The sequence below is a fragment of the Haplochromis burtoni genome, unplaced genomic scaffold (genome assembly GCF_018398535.1).
Source record: "Haplochromis burtoni strain Fernald_Lab_line unplaced genomic scaffold, NCSU_Asbu1 Contig_186, whole genome shotgun sequence".
In the NCBI taxonomy this organism is placed as follows: domain Eukaryota; kingdom Metazoa; phylum Chordata; class Actinopteri; order Cichliformes; family Cichlidae; genus Haplochromis; species Haplochromis burtoni.
In genome coordinates, this window is record NW_024582547.1 from 1,050,090 (window position 1) to 1,072,665 (window position 22,576).

General features: G+C 42.5%; 1 protein-coding gene across 9 annotated transcripts in view; it reads right to left on the reverse strand.

Annotated features, from left to right (window-relative positions):
• The window catches only part of iqsec1b (IQ motif and Sec7 domain ArfGEF 1b), a 239,909-nt gene that overhangs the window by 37,374 nt on the left and 179,959 nt on the right, over positions 1-22,576 (reverse strand). Inside the window, exon 1 of one of the 9 annotated variants that reach the window (XM_014337530.2) lies at positions 7,811-16,742. The exons of 7 other annotated variants lie outside the window; for them this stretch is intronic. In XM_014337530.2, coding sequence (XP_014193016.1) covers positions 7,811-7,902 — 92 coding nt within the window. In that variant the 5' untranslated portion in view covers positions 7,903-16,742. Of the gene's footprint in view, positions 1-6,072; positions 16,743-22,576 lie in introns of those variants that run through there. One more of the 9 variants, XM_014337532.2, reaches the window with a different exon arrangement.

Below are 22,576 nucleotides of genomic sequence, written 5' to 3' on the forward strand. Positions count from 1 at the left end.
GGCATGTACTTGTTGTTAAGCCTTTAAACATTTCATTTGCATTCATGATGTATGTTGCCAGGCGCATTTTATCCTGTACATTTGTGTAGCATAAGTAATTGGCCAGCTGGCCGAGCTGTCGATATTAGTTTTAATGAGCAGGACAAAGAGGTCCAACATGCATACCAACATATACACTGCCAGTTAGGTAACAGAGGCAAGCGCAAATTTATTTTAATGCCATTCAAGACAGCACATGCTGAAAAGACTCAGCCAAGCAGAGGTCAACCAGGGGCCACTGAAAATGCTTACTCTTTCCCAAATAGATCCTTAGACTGATGAAAGGATTTTTGGTTCACTCCTTCTCCCCGAGAGATCCATTCTCCTCACCTTGAACGCTTCCTCTTCAAATGGGAATGCTGCTAACCTTTTGAACCAGCACTTCCTCTACAAATCTACACGCCAAGGGGCCCCTTTTCCACAGTTCGCTCTTACTCTAGCATGTAAAGGAAACCTGAAACACTTCAAAACATGACAAATCTGAGCAGGCAGACTGGGTGGTGTTAAAACATGCAAGTACTACTGCTGACATACAAGTGCAAAAAAATCACTGTAGAATAACCGTAAATTTCAGGGAAATATGATTGGGACAGTTAGAAGTTATTTCCCTAAGCTAAACAAAATATGGATGTCATGAAAAGGAAGGAGATGGTATTGTTTTTAAGAATGAGAAGGTGAACAGCACGATATATCAAAAAGAAGAGGAAGGAACATTTCCACTCATCATTTCCTACACTGTTGTGGGCCTCAATCTCAAGAACTATCAAAGGCTTTTTAGTGAAGTGAGCATCACGTGTCCCTAGAAACTATTTGTCAACTAGTGTTCTGAAGTGTTTGGTGGAAAAACCAGACTGTGAGGTACCGATGACTAGTGGCTGTTTTCTAAAAAAAATCCTACTGAGGTGGATTCCCAGCAGCAAGAATTCCCAGAAGACAATCATCTTATTCTGTCTCCTGAGACTATGAATACACCATTTGAATATCTTTCCAAGCAGGCAACTGAATGGCCTGATAAGACCTGTAGGTTTGAACACGATTGCCAGGCACATCCATCCACTCCCTCCCCTTCACAAGGTTACGTGTACGCTTAACGACATGACATTTTCTTTCCAAGAAGCGAGATTATCACCATGATCTACTGAACTGATTCTGAAATTTCCCATATACACAGCTAATATATTCAAGAAATCATTTCTTGAGTACAAACTCAAAATTGTTCCATCCCCTAATGAGCCCCCCCACTCCCCCACAGAACTGTGACATTTTGACACCAAATTAGCAACAGTTCATGTTTGCTATGGTGCTGTGAGACTGTCATTGCACTTCTTTAAAACTTAAAAACTGTGATGATTCTCAGCAAAGTTTATTTTTTATGCATTTTCCATTTAAACCAAATTAATTCATGTTTATCTTTTAGTTCAGTTTTTTCTCAACTCGGTTCTCTATTTCATACAAACTGGGAGTGTCTCATATGCACATGTTCACACAGCTTGGCTGATTGCACTAAAGCCCCGCCTACCTTTGTTTTAAACTTTTGTGTGTAAAGGACAGCCAGTGGGATGGAATTAAAACAGGGGAAATAATGCTAAAACAATGTTTCAGGCTCAGTACAACCCTCAGTTCATCCTAAATTGTACTAAGCTGGAAATAAGAGATGAATGTGGACTACATCTTTACCAACAAGCGGGAATTTGATGCCAACTCCAGCAGTTGGGTGCCAAAACTCATCACGATCAAAAAGAAATCTAAATTTTGTCATTAATTCATTCCAACAAACATGTTTTTCTGGGTCTGAGAAAATGGCTAACATTTCTTAGATTAAATAGAGATTGTAAATGTCTCACATAATTGTTTCAGCTGCTGAACGTCCAGTTGGGTGCATCAATTAAGCATTTAACAGCATTACATTCTTCACTTTAAGCTCATTTAGCAGTTTTAATTCCAGTTAGGAATCTATTTGAAAATCCATATTCAATGAAGGTCACCTACTTGATGTAGAGCACAAAGCACATGGCCGAAATTATTTGCCTATCTGACCTCAGTCTGCCTTAAGAATCACATCAAGTCTCATTTGAGAAATAACAAAAATTAGTCTGCAAATGAGCTGCTATTTGCTTATCATGAAATTCCAACAGCTCTAATAAGTCTTTCTTTTAAGCATTACATCCAGCGGTACATCCTCTCTCTTCACATTCCAGCAATTGGAAGCTGACTAGCTGCACCTCTGGAAATGTTTTCCTTGAGTAGAAATGTGGAAAACCCAGCTGCCAAGCCACAGTCACCATGGCCAATCTGGTGCAGACCTAGAGTACAAATGGAAAAAAACTGTTCCAACTTTTCACACCACATGCTGTAGACTCAGGATACACTGTACTTTATAACTCAACAATAACATTTCAACTAACTCAGAGAAATGACAGGGTGCAAGGGGACAGAGAACATGAGATATTACAATTCATGATCAGTGCATTAATTCCCAGAGGGCCAGTAAGTTACTTCAGCTTAAGCATCTGTTTATTGAATGTTTGGTTTTTGTTTATGTGGACAAATGAGCCGGGATAGAACCACATGATTCACACTGACACAGGGATAGATAATCTTAAACAGCACACAAAGCATGTGAGGAGATTTTCCACTGATCCTAAATGTAAAGCACACAATCGTATTCCCATTTTCCTTGGCGAGAGTACAGGAAAAGTATGCCCGCTATGAAAGCTCCATTCACTTTATGTTTGTAACAACACAGAGATACAGTGTGGATTTATTTGAACCATTAAACAGTCACAAAAACAAGCTTCATTTGTATGTCTTTACAGTGTGTTTGCACATTTTGAAAGCCACGAACAGAAGAAGTTTATGAATGTCTTTTGTTTTTGTTTGTTTTTTTAGTTCTATGAGTTTAGGTTCATTTAGGTTTGGGTAAACAAACACCCAAGTTTTATTTTTAATATTTGCTGTTTTGCTTTTCTGGACTTTGATGAACAGTTTTTCTAAGACATTTTACACTTTCATGTAGGGTTAGGATTAGAACTAGAGTTAGGGATTAAGGGGGACTTAGACCACAAGCATATCAAAAACAGATCAAATGGAGGAATCTCCTTTGCAAGGTTACACACCCAACAAGAAAAACACAGTCATATGAAGAAGAAAGTTTACACAGAAGTCTGCATGGTCCGCAGAAACCTAAGCATACTGTTACTGCTTTCATTTCTCAACATGACTGAAATGCTGTATCAGGACCATAAGAGAGCTGTGCATGTACAAATCCCTGCAAATGTCAATGAACTGAAGCAACTTGGCAAAAACAAGATTGCTCCATAGTGAGGTAGAGCAAATGATACAGAACAATGGGATATACTATATTTTTCACATGACGACACAGAGTAGGGTAAAAACTTGCTTTTTCACTTGATTGTCACTCCCACCCCTTAAACCACCCTTTATTTAAAGGCCTGATTTCATCCCACAGGAAACTGTCAGCCTGTTACAGCATGCAGAATACTCATTCCTGTAGTGGGTTTGCCATTCTGCATCAAAAATGCGTTGTAGTAGTGAAACTAAATCACTATGACACACGATCGTTCACAATTTAGAGCATCTCAAGAACCCCTGTTATAGCTGCTGACAGTAATTGTGGTAATAATAGGAAGAGACGAGGTGAGCACCAGCATAATAATCCCCTGCAGCCTTTCCCTGCCACATGTTATTGGGCTTTATGGCAGCCTGTTGACACCAATCCTAGAGACTCAGTGGACCAATGCTGGGCAGGCATAAACAGGCTGTAATCTCTATGGCAGACTGGCTGGAACCATACGTCTTATCACTGGGCATTTGAGAGGTGGAGAATTGTGTGTATACAAAGACTTGTACTTTCATCTAAACAGTAATGCCCACATCCTCAGGTATAAAGTAGAGCCAATCAATTAGTAACACAACAATCAGAAGTGCACGGCCACCATAAGGCCATTTGTGTGCCTGTTCTCTAGAACCATGCAGGGGTCAAAAGTCACGAGCGGTCGTCAAGCACGGCAATAAAAAAGACAACAAGAATGGGAAATTGTGGTGGTTCCAAAACATGACGGCTTGGACTTGAACAAGTTTGTTCCCTTCACAGTGAGCCTGCACCAGTTTGGAGTGAAAGGCCTGTCTCACCCTGTGCCTCACGCTCCACCACTGAAGGACATCTTGTGTGCATAAACTGGCATACCACATGCTTTGACCAAATGGTCAATGACACTCTGCGAATGAGAAAGGTTGGACTGTGCATGTGCAAAAATGTAAAGAGTAACTATAATCTAAAAAATCTCTCAACATTTCTATTCAGGATTCTTTGAGTGATATCACTCTAGCCGTCTTGCTGCATATGATTCACTTGACCAAACACAAAGAGGGCAACTCAAATTTAAAGATGAGAACAAATGTGGCTCTGATGACGCTGTGCATCAGATTTTGGATTCCATTCAACCTCAGCAAACTCCAATCAGAATCATTATCCTGGAGTCGAGTCTCCTTGGAGTGATAATGACTGATGGGCCAGCAGAGTGAGCCTCTGTCCGGCCGGCTGGGCCCATACCTAATGCCTTTCAAATCATATGCAAGATGAGTCATCAGGAGCTTGTCAAAGCTTCCTGGCTCCTTTTCACCTCCTTTGATTCGTCCTCCTCCTTCTGATGAGCCTGTGATTTATCGAGCACTCGCTGATGTAGTTTGCATTAAAAAAACAGCCTAAACCTTTCTGCGTGCTTCACTCTTGGAGTGATTTGGATGCGTTCTCTTCTCAGAACACTTATGGCACCATCCGCTTTATTTTCTGCACCCGAGCTGCAGATTCAAAACAGGCAGGAAATGTCTTCCTAAACGTTGGACAAGGCAACAAATTTCCTGTTTAGCAACAGCTGTGATGCACTGAATCTAAACCCTAAAAAAAGTGTAGAGTCACAAACATTCTCATGAGTGCAACACAACGGCAGAGCTCAACCCATTTTAATTCATAACCCTAGAGGATTTCATCATTGTAGAATTATCTGATACCAAGCAGCTTAATGCTGCATAATCTACCCAACCTGAAAATCCTGCCCCTGAGGACAGAAACCAAGAACCGAAAAAGCAGTTCTGGCCTCAGAGCCTGAAAGCCCTGGATGTGGGCTCTCAGGCTACATACAGGAAAAAAAATCACACAAGTTAGACGTAATCCTGTGCTGCGGGCCAAAGCAGGATGAATTAATATTGAATTAATATTATTAAACCGTATTAAGACATGCAAGCCAATGAGTACTGGTACAAGGCAGAGGGGAGTGACTGCTGAGGACCCTCCATCTCATTTGCAGTAATGGTTAGTATGGCACAGGAGCCTGTCCACTTTGTACGCTGAATGCTGTCTAGGTCAGCAGAGAGAAGCCTGATGTAATGAACTATTCCTGGGTCTGTTTAAATGATCAATAGGAATTCATCACACGGACGCCTGCGCTCAGCAAAAGTAGAACCGGGATGCAGCAGAGTTAAAGACAACACCAAAGAGAAAAAACATCAACAACAAGTGCACAACCCCTGGTTTGCAAGGCTGCTCGGAGGACACATCTGCCTCTGCATAGAGGGAGAGCAGATGGGGGGAGAGAGAGAGATAAAGGACAACAACAGTCCAGGCGCTGTCTGAGAAGTTGGACTGTCCCTTCAACCCCAGTTTGCTACAGCGAGCAGCAGGCAGCAAACATCAGCTGCCATGACATCAGACTATTCGAGAGAGATGGGAAGAGGGAGCGATGAGCGAGGGTGGAAGTGGTGGGGCGTAGGGTGGGGGGTGGGCACAGTGCATTTGCAGCTGCTGCAGTCATCCCTGCCAGACACCTGCTCAGGCAGCGGGTGTAAACAAGATCATACGTAGCCTGCAAGCACTCTCTTTCTCCGTCTCTGCTCTCACCTCACACACACTCCAAAGATTAGAAAAGAAGAAAAAGCAGTCCCAGCTAGGCCAATATGCAGGTATGACATGACAGAAAATGAAAATAACAGAAGCACGAGGAGAAGCAGCCCTACCGGCAGGGAGAGACAGCGAGCAGCCCGGCATATGGTCGACACTGGCAGCGTGAAGGCAGGGGACCATCCTTCCACATTCACCTCCAGCTTCAGAGAGAGAGAGAGAGAGCTCGGGCCCTGCTGTACTCTGAGTCCCCTCAACACCACCACCACCACCACCACTTTCTGTCACTCTCTCAGCATAGCCCCTCCTCTATTCCCTTTCTCTAACTCTCTGTTTCTCTCTCTCTAACCCCCACTCACTCCCTCCCTCTCAGTGGAGTTGTGTGTCCAGCCTGACGCAGCCCGGCAAGTCCTTGCTGCTCGCTGGCAGCACAGCAAGGTCAAGGTTTTTCTCTGCACCTAGTCCTTCACACTGACAGAGAGCGAGAGAGAGGGAGGCAGCACTGAGACCTGAGTGCGTGCAGCCTTTTCATGCACCGGCTTATTCTCCTCTCTGGGCGAATGTGCAGTAATTAATGAGATGAACTGCTCCGAGTTTGATTGCAGGGAAACATGCAGACAGCAAAGTGGGAAATAAAGAGGCGTAAACATCAGTGATTCTTCTGGGAAAATGGTGAATTTAATCCCTATGACTGAACAAGAAATGATCTGTTTTTGCTGAGTAAGCCTCTGAGTTTGATATTGTGAAAGGTTTTAGACTGACAGTGATGCCAATAACTGATAGCTTGCTTGGAGAAAAAAAGTGTATATTTACTCCATTGAGCCAAAACAAAAAAAATATTACCTCCATGTTGTATGTGGGATCAATCAGCAGATATAAAGATATGATTGAAAAAGGCAGGACCCAAACTGCAAAGTTCACATGATGGTAATTTGACAGTAGAGAGACCACATTCTGATGGTGGTGTGACTTACCATCAACAGCAGCAGGATGTTGGAGGAAGTGTTGGAATAAGCCTCATCCCATTCTAAGTCACAGCTTACATGACCTATAGGATGTGCTGTTAATGTCTTGGCACCAGATAGATAGAGGAATCTTCGAGGCCTGGACTCTAGAAGACCTGTGATCGGTTAGAGGTAATTTGGCTGCATGCAAAGACTGACAGCATATTAGCTACTTAGGTGGTCAGGATGCTTTGGCACATTGGTAACCTTTTGTGATTTGACCAATTTTAAATGCTTTCATTTAAGAACTTTGACTATTTGTGGATTGGAATGAAGTGGTATTTAAAAAGCCATATTACCTTTTTCACATGCATTTATGAATCCACGCACTTGAGCAATTTATCTACCTTGTATTACACTCATAGCAAATTTTGAATTACCAGATAACGTAACAACTTAACTGTGGAAACTCACAGAGAAACACACAGAAAGGCCTTTACCTACCAGGAGGTTTGAACCAGCTGCCTTCTAGTTGTGAGATAATGCTACTTTTTGGATAATAACCCAAAGTATCTGAATTGAAAATACCTCCAAATCATTACTAAAGTTAAAGTACTACCATTAGTACTGACTTTGAGCTCTACTTGGTTTCTATGTTTAGCTGAAACCCATTACTACAACACCACCACCATCAACAACAATAACACAGCAGCGTGGCATTAAGCCAATGGTCTAAATTTAGCTAAAACTGTGAGGTGATAAGCACTGCTGAAGCTGACAAAACTGGCTGAAAGGTGGTGATGAAGCACGCAGTCCTGCATCTGACAGACGATGGAAGTCAATTAAACAGACTAACAGAGAGAAGCGTTCTTTTTTTAAATGAAGGAGCTTCTAAGAGTGTACGACTCACTGTTTCGACAATGAACTGCAGCTGGCATGGAACGGCATTAATATCCTGAGCTCGTTTCTCTGTCCACTTGCTGAAAGTTTGCCAGGGGTCATGTCCTCTTCCAAGACTGGCACTCACAGGCTTGTGGCCACTACTGTTTATACAGCGAGGCCACGAGAAACCGACATAAGGAGAGAGTGGAGACTACTTACTGTGCTCCTATCACTGGGCCTATAGGATTACTAGTAATGGGATTTCCCACTAATGGCTCCTCCTGACAGGTGGCGTCCCAGTTTAGATCACATCACCTAGGTTTAAATATTTCTCTTCCATGTGCTGCCAAAAAAAAATCTGCCTTAGCTGTTTACACCAGCGTGTTCCCTGCAGCGAGAATAAAAATAACTACTAGTAGCTTCAAATAATTCATTCTGCAAACAAGTGACACCGACATGACAGCACCTTGAAGAAAGCCAGATTACTGAATCAAATCGTGTTTTTAGTTTGCTGTTTCTAAAAGATGAAACTCAAGACAGCAAAAACCGAAAGACAGGGCAAAAGGGTGGATTTGGAGTACATATACCTACCTATGTAGTGCTAACAGGCTAATACAATGCTAGGATTTTAGTCAGAAAACCTGAAGCATGGATGAGTTTAACCCCACAGCAGGTCAAATTATTTCCACTAAAATGCTCCAAAAGCCACAAACAGCATTACACAAGAGAGAGGTCGAGTTCAGAGAGGAATTAGCTGAGCTAACAAAAACCTAGCAGGATCCCATCTGACACTCAACGGAGACCGAATATAATAATGCACAAATTCGAGCCTGAACAAGTTTAAGAATAACCCCTATGAGCTTTCTGTGGGGAATGATGCAGTCAGCCTCACGGCAGCTATTTCAACTTCCACACTAGCTTCATTTCTCAGTCGTAGAAGTTGCTGTTGAGTTAGGGGAAAACTGTATGTGCTCTCATATTAGCTTTAACAACACTAACTGGATTCCACCAGTCACAAGCACAGACTGCATAAAAAGATATGGAATAAGCTCTGGGTCAGAAACATTGATTTGATTTTACATGTCCATCGAATGTATATCAGAATATCTGTTTTAAAGAGACACTCAGGAGTTGCTTTTAGCACCTTTCTCTTGAGCAAATGTAGTTTTTGTGTTTCCACCATTTCTAGTGGGACAGAGTTGTAGCAGGCAGCCCTGAGATTTCCTCGACAATGTTATGCTTTCCTCACGTGTCTCTTCTCCAGACAAAGTTAACTAAGATACACCTTGTCTGGCTGGTTGTGTCTCAGGCAGCGAAGGGAAGGTAAACAAAGGGGAGACGGAGAAAGACAACAATAGCTAGAGGCTACGTCATAATGTAATGGCGCTAATGAGGATAAAGGAGCTTGTTATCGTTTCTCCATAAGCCTCTGAAAGCAGGACGGCCTGTGACATCACAGGCATCAGCGGCAGCGTTTCAAATGTTGCAGAGCAAACCAGAGGAAGAGCACGAAGAAAGCCAGAGAGATCTTTCAGCCTTTTAAATCTAACTGGAAAAGGCTGATAATTTTAAAAAAGTGCAATTTTTAAAAAGTATATTTTTTTAGTATATGGTAAGACTTTCCAGTTTGAATCCAGTTTAAGTTTCTATGTGCAAGAAAGAGGCTCCTATTTATGTGTTTTATGTATAAAAAAAATAATGTAGCTCTGACTTCAGATAGAGGAGATTCTTGGATGTTCCTTGTCCTATTTGGCAGTTTGAGGAAAAATTCAGAGCCAGTGCCTGATCTGGGACCACAAGATGGTAGTGAGACCTGCTATGGTCTGTGGTTCAGAGATGGTGGAACTAACAAAAAATCATGAGGTTGAGCTGGAGGTGGCAGAACTGAAGAGGTTAAGATGTTCAGGTTTCCAAGAGAACCAAGAGTACATCACAGGGACAGCTCAGGTTGAGCAGTTTGGAGGAGGAATGATTGAAATGGTCTGGACATGTGCAGAGCAGGGATAGTGGATATATTGGACAAAGGATGTTGAAGACGGAACTGCCAGGCAGGAGGAAAAGAGGAAGACCACAGAGGGGGTTCTTGCATGTAGTGACATGCAGAGAGTTGATGTTATGAAGGAGGATGTTGGGGTTGTTGTGAATGGAGCCAGATGATCCCCTGTGGTGACCCCTGAAGGGAGCAGGTGAAAAAAGTAGAAACAAAAGTAGAAGAAGAAAGGAGGAAGAAGAAACCTGATCTGAAACCACTCCACCAAGTCTTGACTATCCAAGTACTGCATAATTTTAGAGCAGCATATTCACTTTGCTAAAACAGCAGTTCTTAGAAACAAGAACAGATTATATCAGGATGATAGGTGGTGACGTAATTATGAAGCTCTGTGGCTAGTTGGCTAGCTGCTTCTTAGATCATTCACAGGTTGAGCCAACAACACACTGTCCCCTCTTCACTCACATTTTCAGCTTCACTTACAGTTTATAAATCTCAACAAGCAATGCCCCCAGAGTGTCAAGTCACTATATGCAGCAGCAAGAGCTCAGTGGCTAAGTTCTGGCTCTGGGCTGTAAGACTAGTTACATGAAAATTAACCATATGGCAGTTATACATATTTGGTTTTACAGCTCTGTTCAAAGACTTCCACACCTATCCAGTTTCATACCCTGAAGGCCAAAATACAGGGAGAGAAGCAACAAAACTCCCTTTAAAAATAGAGCAGATATCAACAACCATGACATGACATAGCATGAATAATATAAAGGTTTGAGGTGGGTTGCAAAGCACCTTGGAGTGACAGCAGCTATACTGGCTTGAAGCAGCCAGCACTACGCTTCATATGAAATTAGCCAATCATCATTTTTGCACAGTAAGACTCATGATCACAGGTTTGTGATGAATAAATCCAAACATTAGCCGATTAGCAACGCGCTGATTTTTTACATTTTATTTGATATATTTTTTGTAATATTTTCGGATTTCTAAACTTTGGATTGAATTAAAGAAAAGAAATGTGAATGCATCATCTCAGAGTTGAGAACAGAATTACTGCAGGCATTTATTGAATACAAAGATGAATCCAGACACAAATAGGCAGGTTAAAGTTTATGTTGGCCGACCATTCTTAAGCTTAGTGTGAATGCATTTAAATGGAAGGCATTTACACAGAAAATGAGAGTTTATTGTATCCAGCCGACTTCTGAAAAACGGCCTTGAATGCATGACAACTAATGTGCGGACACAGAGTGATCTCAGAAACACGAGAGAGAGTGGAGTAGAAGTAAAGTCAGTGCCATACAGAAGAAGATCAAGGAAAAGTTTTAGGCGTGACATCCTTGAGACAGCTCAGACGGGGTTTGTAATTAGAGCTGGGCAGATGTAGGAGTTACATAACAGAGGTACAGCCTCGAGAAATAGTTGATGTAACAGAGTGTTTTAAATGATCAAGACTGGTTTCTCTGAAGCTCCGGGTTCACACTATGGTAACAGTGCTTCAGAACATAGTAGCACAGTGTAGTCCACTGAAGCGTACACTGTAAGTACTTTTGTGTGGTTTTCAATTAATATTTTCACACCGGGCAAACAATCCAGAGCAAAAGAAGCTGCAATTTCATCCTGATGAAGGCTGAGGTAGAAGAACTTTTACCATTTTCTGCCATCCATCTATTGTTAAGGTGAAAGGCAGGTGCCACCCCGGACAGGTCACCAATCTTTCACGAGGCTCTGATACACTCAGAGATCAATATAATAAACACTCTCTGACTCTGAATGTGTATGATAATCAACTATAACCACAGTAAATGTAAAATGTTTGTAGATTCAAGGGTTTTTGTGGAGAAATTCATATATGACTAACCTAAGAAAGGAATTTTATTGGACGCTAACTTACTGCTTGTGCATCATTGGTGTTTTAGAAATCAGCTTCTAAAGATAACAGAGCAAAAGAACCCAGCAGCTCATTTTTGGCCCCCAAGCAGCAATTTAATTTGGCTGTGCAAGTGATGGACTAAATGACTAATAAATATGGATGATCAACAGAATCAACACACCAGGCCTTTTAATTTATTTAAGCATCCATTTTTCTTCTTGCTAATACTTTATCACACTTTGCATAAGAATTTAGTTTACTTCCGCACATTTTGTATCCACGTAATGTGATGTGTGCACACAATTTGGTGAGCCAAATGACACTAGTACACTGTTCTTCCTGGAAACCCTGGTGTGCTACTGTGACACCAGAATGCTTAAATACATTTTTAAAATCCAAAATATGTCTTTGAATAATGTTGCCACAAGCTTGCTTTGATAAAGAGAACCGAAACACAAAGATTTCATGTCATAATTGCCTGAGCGCACGCCCTGAGCAGTTATCAAGCCTCTGCTTTGAGCTGCATTCACACACACACACACACACACACACTGAACACTGTCCAGACGTGTCTCATAGCAACAATATGAGAAATGGCTTGCTCCACCTCTTAAACTACAGCCATGCCTTTATTAGAATTAATAAAAAAATAAAGACATTTCACTGTGTTTCCCTCTGGATCCTTTGGTGGTTGAGCTGAGCTAACATGTACCATGGTCCCCTGTTGATTTTGTTTCCCTCCGTTGGCTGTGTTGCTAACTGAGCAGTAGAGGGCGTCATTATTCCAGTCATCGCGCCCTTTAGTACATCAGGAGCACGAAGAGCACTTTGACATTAAGAGCCAACAGTGTGATTAAAACTAGGTGAAAAAGCAGCATTCATTTGGCACATCAGAGTCTCCCATCGTCCAAAACGAACACCTGACTCTGCTCGCGTCACCCATGTCTTTCTCCTCGGGTTCAGGACATACTGGACGACGTAAACCTCGGGCCTTTGCCAGAAATTATAATTGGGGTGAGAGGACCTGCTTTCACATGAGGCAGAAATAGATTTTTCTTTTACTTTTTGTGTCACTCACTTTAAACAAAGCTTTGTCTCCTGTTAGAGTGAAGTCCCTCTTTCTTCTCCCACCAATTAGAGGCGAGCACGCTGAGCGAGGGGGAGGAGAGAGGACGGGCCATCTCCATCGGCCTGCATACCACTCAGGGGAGCTCATTAGAGGCGCCCGCAGCCCAGCGGCTTGGTGTTGTGCTGGCACTACTTCTGACACCACATCAGCACTGTCGGCTTCAACGCCACGAAGAGAAACGAGTCGGCGTAAGAAAGCAAGACACCGTCTCCTGACAGCCTGTCACAACATTAAGGTGTCCAGATGTAACACGCTACTAAAGACAGCGCTCACAGCATGTCTGCTTTCTCACAGCGGCCTCCTGGAACCACAAATTGAATCGTGGCTTTTACTTTTTGTGGTACAATGAATAAAGCAGCTCAAGCTGATAACAGCTGCACAAATCTAAGCAGACACTTCACACAGACCAGGTTGATGTTATCACTCTGATAGAAATGATAAGTCACTTCCTCAGAAAAGCACCTCTGTACAGGAAACAGAATCTGAGAAGAATCCTCGAAAATGAAACCAGGCCTTGCCCCACAGCCTGCGATGTCAGGACGGACGGCGTCTGCAGAAAGGCAGCGAGGGCCTGGGTTGTGCTGCGTCAGGGCTTCTGTCGGAGCATTTAAACATCCGTCCACGCACATGTGAGCAAGCAGCAGGCTCTGCGCAGGATCCGGGATTCCCTCTAACACACAGCGGACCTGCTTCAAGCCACGAGGAGGCGGCTGCTTTGTTTTGGTACCAGGACCGGCTGGCATTGTGTGCACTGAAATACGGTGCGCAAAAAGGCATGCTACGGTGCCTGCTGGATGGGGTCCATTGAGTCACCACGGCAACAGACGGCAGATGTTTGTGTGTTCTGGCAGAGCTGGAATTAATGAGTGTTTACCGTCAGGCAGCTGAGTGCCACCTCATGGCCCGACGCCATGCATCACTTTAAAGATAAATCTGATGTAGTACGAGAGTTCAATAAGAAGCGTACTGTTGCTGGATTTGTGAGAGAAACGTCTTCAATATAACAGTTTGGATGCTAACAAACCATAAATGCAGATGTACTGCTACTGACTGTAGGGAGGGGTTTTCATCAGATGATCTGATCATTTAAAAGCAGAGCAGAAAAAGAGAGTGGGACAATGGCAGAATCATTCTTTGGAAAGAGTCTCCAAGTCTTTCTATAAGATATGAAAAGACTAGAAGCCAATCCCCCCCTACCAATCCCCACTTCCCCAAATATTTCAGGCCTCTTTTTTTTCTCTTCATCCTGAACTGAAAGGAGCATCTCAGTTTCATGCTCTCTCTCTCGCTCTCTCTCTCTCTCATACCCATTTACACGCACAGACACGCAAATCACAATCTGTCTGTGTAGAAGAAAAGAACTCTCACACTATGCAGCTTATCTGGGATTTTTTTGGGTGCGCTGCCTATGCCCCTCTCGCATGACTTATAAATTAATCAGTGTGTTCATGCGGCAATTTTTAATGCTGCTGCATAGAAGCAGTGCTTGACTGTTCCTTGCATATTAGCGACCACAACAGACGTGCACTGTGTCCATTCCAACTGGTCCGTGTCTGAGCAAGCGCGTTCTGACACACTAGGGTATGCTAAAGACACGCAAGCCACGTGAACCTTAGGGATCAGTGGATTGCCCAGTGGGCTAAGACGACATATTCTTATGGCAGGTTTTCATGAAATGCAGTTTAATCTGATGCTATCTGCTTCTTTTCATTATGAAGAAGGCATTCTTTAGCATTGCTGCCTTGACGTTGGTTATTGAGAGATTTTAGTTCTGAGATCAAGTCTGCAATCGAACATGTGCCGTGCATGTGTGCATTCATTCCATAAATTTAAACATTTAAAAGATTTGCCCTTATACAAAAAAACCTCTGTGGGGAGATTAAAGCACTCAAATCTACTCTGACAGAGTAGATTCAGGACAAGATCTTGGTTTGGGGTAAAATATGTCTCATCACAATAGCGGCCCTGCATGCAGAAAAAAGGTGAGCTGGGAGTGACAGATATGTCTCACTAATAGCATAAACTGGTGCATCATTCACTGCTGCTAAAGGATACCTTGTGCAAAACAGACATGCCAGTGACTTTCACTTAATTGATGCCCCTTGAAGACATCCATGGATTGCATCATAAACAGCATCAACCAAGCAAGTGACTAATTGATGATCGCTGTGGTTGCTGTGACTCTGTGACGAGTCAGAGCAGGCTGTTTGAAAGACGAGTCCGTGGAGGATACACGGACAAATTTATCGTTTTAAAGGAAATATGTTTCTGCTTCTTTATTATTTTGAATTATACACCTTGGAAAGTTCACGGGCAACAGGATTCTGATACATTGGCCTAATCCAGGGATGTCAAACATAAGGCCCAGGAGCCAGAGTCAGCCCCAGTCAATGTGGCTCATTGGATGGCTTTGAAAAATGTGAAGTAGGACATAAATTCTGGACTTTTCACTCTATTTTTTTTACAAGTTTTATAGCTTTTCCTAGTGACGAAGATGTCCCCCATGGCCATTCATACTACACCAAATTGTGTAATTACAGAGTTCTTAATTTTACACATTTACTTCTAACAATTTAAGCCCAAAGAGGGGTGCTGACAGAGCAGAGCATTTTTTTTATCATGTAGAAAAACTGAGACTCAATGTTGAAACTTCACTTCTTTTTCTCATATCAAGCTATCTCTAACCCTAACCAAATAAGATCAAAGTGGGCTGTACGTGGCCTTCAATGTAAAATGACTTTGACATTGTCTTAAGTTAGAAACAAATCAAGGTATGTAAGTGTTTAAAAAAACCGCTCTGACCCATGTTTCAGGTTTAAACAGGTCAGCAAATGGGCTACTGAATCATGTGCACATGTATTAAAGCTCAACTTGTAAGACTAAAGACTTGGACAGGAATTTCCTTTGAGCTTTAGTGTTCACCTGCCACGATCAGTTTGGCGGCCATTTATATTTAACAAGTATGCAGGATGCACCATAACAGCTGAACACATTTCACACAGCACACACACACAGCTACAGCTGAGCGGCAATCAAACAGCCCGGCAAAAACCCACTACCTTTAGGTCCTGGCTGCTTTGCGCAGCCAGATATTAAATAATGTGTGGCATGCTTCTGCACTGTCACTACAAAGCATCTTTCCAAAGTGCTGTCTCTGGTGAAAAATGATGATTCAGCGACATCTGTGACGAGGTTTTAGTCAAAGAGTGAAAACAAACCTTTGAAAAAAGAACAAATCGAAATAGAATACAACAAAAAGTCCACAAATTGTTTGCATGGACTTCCTTCAAAGACAACTCGTATTGATGCAGCATGAGAGCTCATTTCTGCAAGAGAGCTCTTGTCACCGTGACTTGATAGAGGCGATCGGATGAAAGCTGCCGGCGTGAAGCACAAGCAGAACAATATGATTGTTAGCGACTCTTTGAAGAATTGTTGTTTTCAAAAATGAGAGTGGTAAAGTCACGAAAAGGAAACAATATCACAGAAAGTGGTGGAAAATGCCAACGACAGCCATTATGTCTCTGATGTCCATTTTCATTTGAGCTGTGTGGATAATCTGCTATGAATTTCTAATGGGCCCGGGCTCTCCTGTGTCATCAAATACTTTATCTGTACAATCCATCAAAGGGACACCTCTGCGGGCCGAAATGGAGACTAGGAAGAAACCATAAAAGGCTGCACATAAACACGCAACCGCACACTTATGAAAACATTACTGACCTCCGGTGTAATTATATCTCCACCTGCATCCCTCGGCTCTTCAATCAAAAATGACAAACTGCCGGCAAGCAGGCCCATTTTCCTAGTCTCTAATAAAAGTCTCCAGACCACACCCACTCCCACAGAGTGACATTAAAAGCTAATAAGATATTAAAAGGCTTTTCATTAGGGTCCAGAAGAAGACAGACTGGTGTGTTGGGACCACTAACTGAGCAGCAGGGCTTCCCAGTAATTACCACTGGTCCACCACCCTTGATTATGGCACCCTCCCTCCCCAGTCACACTACCATCTCATCCTGCTGCTCATAAAACATGCTTCCACACAGCTGTGCACATCTACTAGCCATAGACCCTATCTGAGACAATGGACCCCTGGAAACGTCACATTGAGGACGCGAGGGCCGTTTGCAGCCAGTTTGAATCTCTGCGTGGTGGTTTCACAGCTGTTTTCATGTTTTGTTCATTTGTGATTTTTTTTGTGCGTTTCTGTGGAAATGTTGTACTTGTTTATAGCCCTTACTCTGTGCTTTTATTATTTTGTGTAGCATTGCTGGAAAACTCATTGTGCAATAAACTTGGTCATATACTCTGGAGAGTGTATGACTACATTCAAACAGTGCACACACAAATACAGGATTTCTTTTATTATCTGAAATCTCATTTAAAACATTAGTGAACCATCACCACTCCCAAGGAAACTTTGTCTTTTGTGACTTCCTTCTTGGACCCTATTATGTCAGTTTCTATAGTCACAGAAGTCACACATTTGAATCCTGTAACACCATGAAAGTTGGGGACTGGTGGTGTTTGCGATAGCAGATTGAAAGTTTGATTTAAAATTATTCTAATTCATTAACATGCATGCTGGTTAATAGTAAGCAGCCAATGCACGGGTTTCACTAATCTAATTTTACTTGTAGACTTGTTTTGTAGATAGTGTTGTCACGACTGCCGCAGCAGCCATGTGAAGTCGAAGGGAAAAGGACCCAATCGCAGGCACTGACGATGCAATGAGTGAGCTTTATTGACATGAAGTAATAATACAGACAGAGCCAAGATGGGACAGACGGAAGCTAAGATCAAACCTAACCTGGGACAATCTAACCAACAAATCTAAAACCATAACTCACAGGAAAACATAAAGAGTGGAACACAGGATGACACGTGGAGGTAACGCAGACAGACCAGTAACAAGCAGAAGAAAACACGGGGCTTATATACACACAGGAGCAATCAGGGAATGGGAGACAGGAGGGAAACACAACTGGAAGAAATCAGAGCTGACGAGACAAGAGGAAGCAAAACCAGGCACACTACACACAGGACAGGGACTATCAAAGTAAAACAGGAGGTACAACAGGCACGCACAGACACGAGACATAAGACATGGCAACAGGAAGGAAACAGAGACACAGAACAAAAGGAGCTCAAAATACAAAACAGAAACCAAACCTAAGAACAAGAAAATCTTAACATGAATTAACTTTAAACATAAGATAATAATCCAAACCAAAACCACCAGGTCCACAGGCTCAGGACAAGTGTAGGAACATTTCAGGCATTTCTAAGTGATAATGATTTCAGCTGTAATCACCTTTCAACATTTTCTTTTTTCTTTTTCTGGCTTGATTTTAAATGAGCCAAAAACGCGAGAGCATAATTTGCAGTCATTTGGGGTTGCAGCACTGCAGAAAATGTGCTTATCTTTGTTGCAAGAGGTTCGGCACAAAAGGCCCGAACAGTTTTCTGCATCACACTCCACTGAAGAGAAATGTCATGCAAAATAAATAAATAAATTTAAAAAAAATGAAGGATGTCCTTGAGCAAATTCTGACATTGTGGACAGTTTGTCCTTGGGGGACAGTTACCAACACGGGCTGCTCGAGTTTACTCTTGTGACGACGTTCAGAACATACGCAATATATATTTACTTCTCCATAGCAGTGCATTCACTGACTGTCATATGGACAGAACTGTAAAGCGTCTGTCGCCAAGTCCAGCTTCACTTCTTTACTGTTGGGCCTGCTGTACAAAGCAAGCATGGCCCGCTACACTGATGATTAGTGATGTCTGGATGAGCAGCAGGCGATAAGGCAAAGACTCTCCCACCCCCTTCCACTCCCCCACCCCCAGAATCCCCCCACCCCCCACCCCTCAATCTCCTCCGCATTAATTATGACATTGGTAATAAAGGAAAGTGTTTAACGGGCAGGAATTGCAAATGAGTGGGAATTGATTGGGCCTTCTCTCATACTAATTGATTGCAGACTTCAACCAGAAATAATAAAAGCGGATGAAGAGGAGGAGATGAGGGAAAGAGAATGAAAGCTGGGTGGGGTGAGTTAGGGGATGGGGGGTTTATTTAAAGGGCGGGTGGCCAGCAGGAGGTGGAAGTGGGAGGAGAACAGGCGTAAAGAGGTCAGAAAGGGTAAACACAATTGATGCAGCAGCTTACAAATAAGGAAAGTGTGTCTCTAATTACTGTTATTATTCTATTGTAAAAGTGCATTTCTCAGATTTGCACAATTAATCAGTGCGATGCAAAACACATGGGGTGACAACATGCAGTCCAAACATATAATAAAACACTCAGTTCCTGCAGCCTTTGCAAATGCACCACACCATTAACAACATGCATTTCCTCAAGCAGTAATAGCACTAATGTCCATCCTCTGTCGACACTCCTGCCGCTCCTGGCATATGCTACACAACAGTGAAAACAAAAACCCCGAGCTGCCAGTGAACGATACTCTCCCATAATACAAGCCGAAGGGTGTGGGCACAAAGCAGGAGGTGTTCCAGGAACCATTAGCCCCCTATTGATTAGCTACGTAACATTATAAACTATGCTGCAGTCATATTAACTAAGCTGTTCATGAAGTGAATAGCCGAGAGCTTAACCTCTCTCTTTTATTCATTCATAGCTTTGCTCCTTTGTTTTCACGAGATGAAAACTGAAACAAAAAGCTAAATCGCACATTCCAGATGAAGATGAATTCAGACTTTTTAAACGAGAGAGTAATATTCGAAATTCTGTTTAATAAGCTGCATAAGTTTCCTTCTCAAAACCTTCTACTTGACTACCCAGAGGTTTTGGGCGATAACTCAACTCAAACAATTGCAAATGCATAATATGTGACTAGCCTGATGTTAGTAGGGTGTTCACACTGGTAAATGCTGGTGAGTGCCACTTCCAGCTGGAACCTAGCAATCCTTTCTGAGTTTACAAAGATGGAGCCGGAGCCCTTCCTGAGGATAATGGCCTGGCTCACACCATACTGGGAAAAGCACTTTGGAAGGGAAAGGTCCTGGTGAATATGGTTAGCATTCAATAGTTTAGATTTTAATTGGTTATGGGATACTATGAGAGCACTGCCGAGCTTGTAATCCATCCGAGGGCCGTGACCAAGTGGCACATTGCTGTTACCAGAGTCGGAGTGAATTTAGGCTTCACGGGGCAGCTAGGGCCGGGTCGGGAGTACCTCTCCTGGACCACTGACAGCTCAGGGTCATAGTCTAGCTGACGGAGGTAGAGCGATCCAAGCTTTGGCCATTAATGTTTGATGAGCTTGGCCTCACTGGCATGTATAAAAGATGGAGGAGGACCCCAGGTGGCAGTGGCGTCCCCCTCCCCCCAAGAGCAACTATCCGATCATTATTGACCAGGCCATCGGCCACCGCTAGTGGCACCTGATAGTGATTAAAAAGGGACTCAGAGCACAGCAGTTTCCTGAGCTACAGTGACACGCCATTATTTTTGAGAGATTTATTCTTGATTATGGCAATTTAAATCCATCATACTTTCATCCAAGCATGTACTGAGATCATTAGAAAGAGATCTTGTCTAACTGAAATATTATGGTTTATCTCCTCACCTGCTGTGTATATGCAGACATGGTGAAAAGAAGGTTTCAAATGCAACATTAACATTATTCCCTCTTTTCTCCCGTTTTTCCTACAGAACTGTAAGCTAAACATTCAGATGCTCTCTGTTTCAGTAGGGGCAGGAACATGTGACATCTACCAACAGAATGTGTCCATGTTTAACCTCCATAGTCATTTAACTGGCACTCACTCATGTAAATGAAGTAGACTCATTTTATAACGCGTTTTCATGTACATTACAGTAACTGTACAATCTGAATACACATACAATGTTCCTGAGAAAAACGTTTTCACTTGATCTTTATTATTAATCATTTAAACATATTTAAGTAAACGATGAAATGAATGCTACACGTGTATATATCATCATAAATCAAAATATTGTGTAAAGTATATCAAAAAGGGTTCAAATTTTTTATTTCACTACAAACCTCTGGAAATACTTTTCAAAAGAATAAAGGAAAGGTTGAGCTCTTGAAGTACTTATTGTATTATAATATGTTTTTTTGCTCAGATTTCTCACCAGTGAAACTGATTTCTAAACTTTATTAAACAGGAAAATGATGATATTTGGGGTTAGCCTATACCTCACCAGCTGGAGCGTTTAACCACTTTTTAATCACTAGGCATAGGAGTAAAGGTGAGGGGGAGCTAGAGCTAATGTTGAGTTAGCACTGCCAATACCCTTAGGCTGGTTCATTTAAAATAAATGAACTACACAAACTATGAAATATTTAAAAGGTAAATTAGTACTGGCTTGCCATTTTTTGCCTCTGATAATGTCTTGGGCTGAGCCCTGTAGCTCACTTTATCAATCAGGATCCAGGTAAACACATTTGGATTAAATATGATAAAAATTTTAAACACATGAGAGAGAAAAAACATTAAACAAACACAGAGTCCAAACAGGAGTCCAGGAAAGAAGACCTGGATCAAATTACAGGCGGCAATAAGACACTGTGGTGTTAAATTATTTATAACACAATATTGGCATGCAGTCTAACAACAAGCAGCTTATTAAGGGACAAATGTGCACTTATGCATTATCCTGACGTTCGACTTCTTCAAAAGTGACGACAGAAACAGCTAAACACAACACTGTGTCTAGTTGCAGAGATTTAGATTATAGCTATAGAGTTTCTGTATCGTAAGTGTGGCATCGGTCGTCAGTGACACCACAGTGAGTCAAACAAGCCTAATCAGGATGAAAAGAATTCCTTCCACATTAACGACAAAAAGTGTGAAATTGCTGAGAAATGGCAGAAGTACAGTGACACAGTAATGCAGACACACGTCAGTTATACCGACTGACATCCCAGCACACACAAAGCACAAGAACATAAAAAGCAGTTTTATCATCATGTGACATTATTCTAGGCTGCAGACCAGCAAACATCTATTAACATCTGCATTTCCTTAAACAATCCGTTCAGCAGACACCAGTGAATTAGACCCACACTCACCATACGCCTCCTCCTAGGTGCTCTGTCTGTCTCTCGGTTGTGTTAAAAGCTCGTCTGCCTCCCGCCTGCCTGCCTCAGGTGTTCGACGGCAGAAAGCTCCTGAGATACTGCAGCTGCTCTTCACCAGTGACAGGGCAGAGGGAGTTTCTGTCAGACAGTGAATGGCCAACAGCTCACTGACTCCGCTCCGTACTCTTTACACAAGGCCCTCTACACCACCACTCCCCGCTTAAGGCAGAAATGACTTTACCATTAAAGTGCAGCCTTTATGGAGGACCAGGTGGGTATCGATTCACAACACAGGCGCACATCTGCTTGTAGACAACTCTCAACTGCCGTGTTTACACGCATGCCAGGAAGCTGCAGAGCTACAGTAATTGTCCAGACAGCTGAGGGTTTGTTGTCCAGTTCAGGAGGGAAACCGTATTTCCTCTCGTCGGGGAGACTAGGAGCACAGGAAGCAGACACACAGACACGTACTCCACTGTAGGTCACCTCAAACAGGCTGCAGCTCCAGTCTGAGTCCCCAAGTTAAATAAATAATGTCTGCACTCCTAGCAGATCAGGTTTGCTAGCTTCTACTATTTCACTGGCAAACCTTTTTAAATGGGCTGCATGAACACAGTCTTTGAACTAAACACGGTCTGCTAAGAGTTCAAACAAAGATTGGGACAGCCTCTGCTGTGCAGCCAGGCTCTTTACAGGGAATTTATTACAAAAGCAGGTTAAAA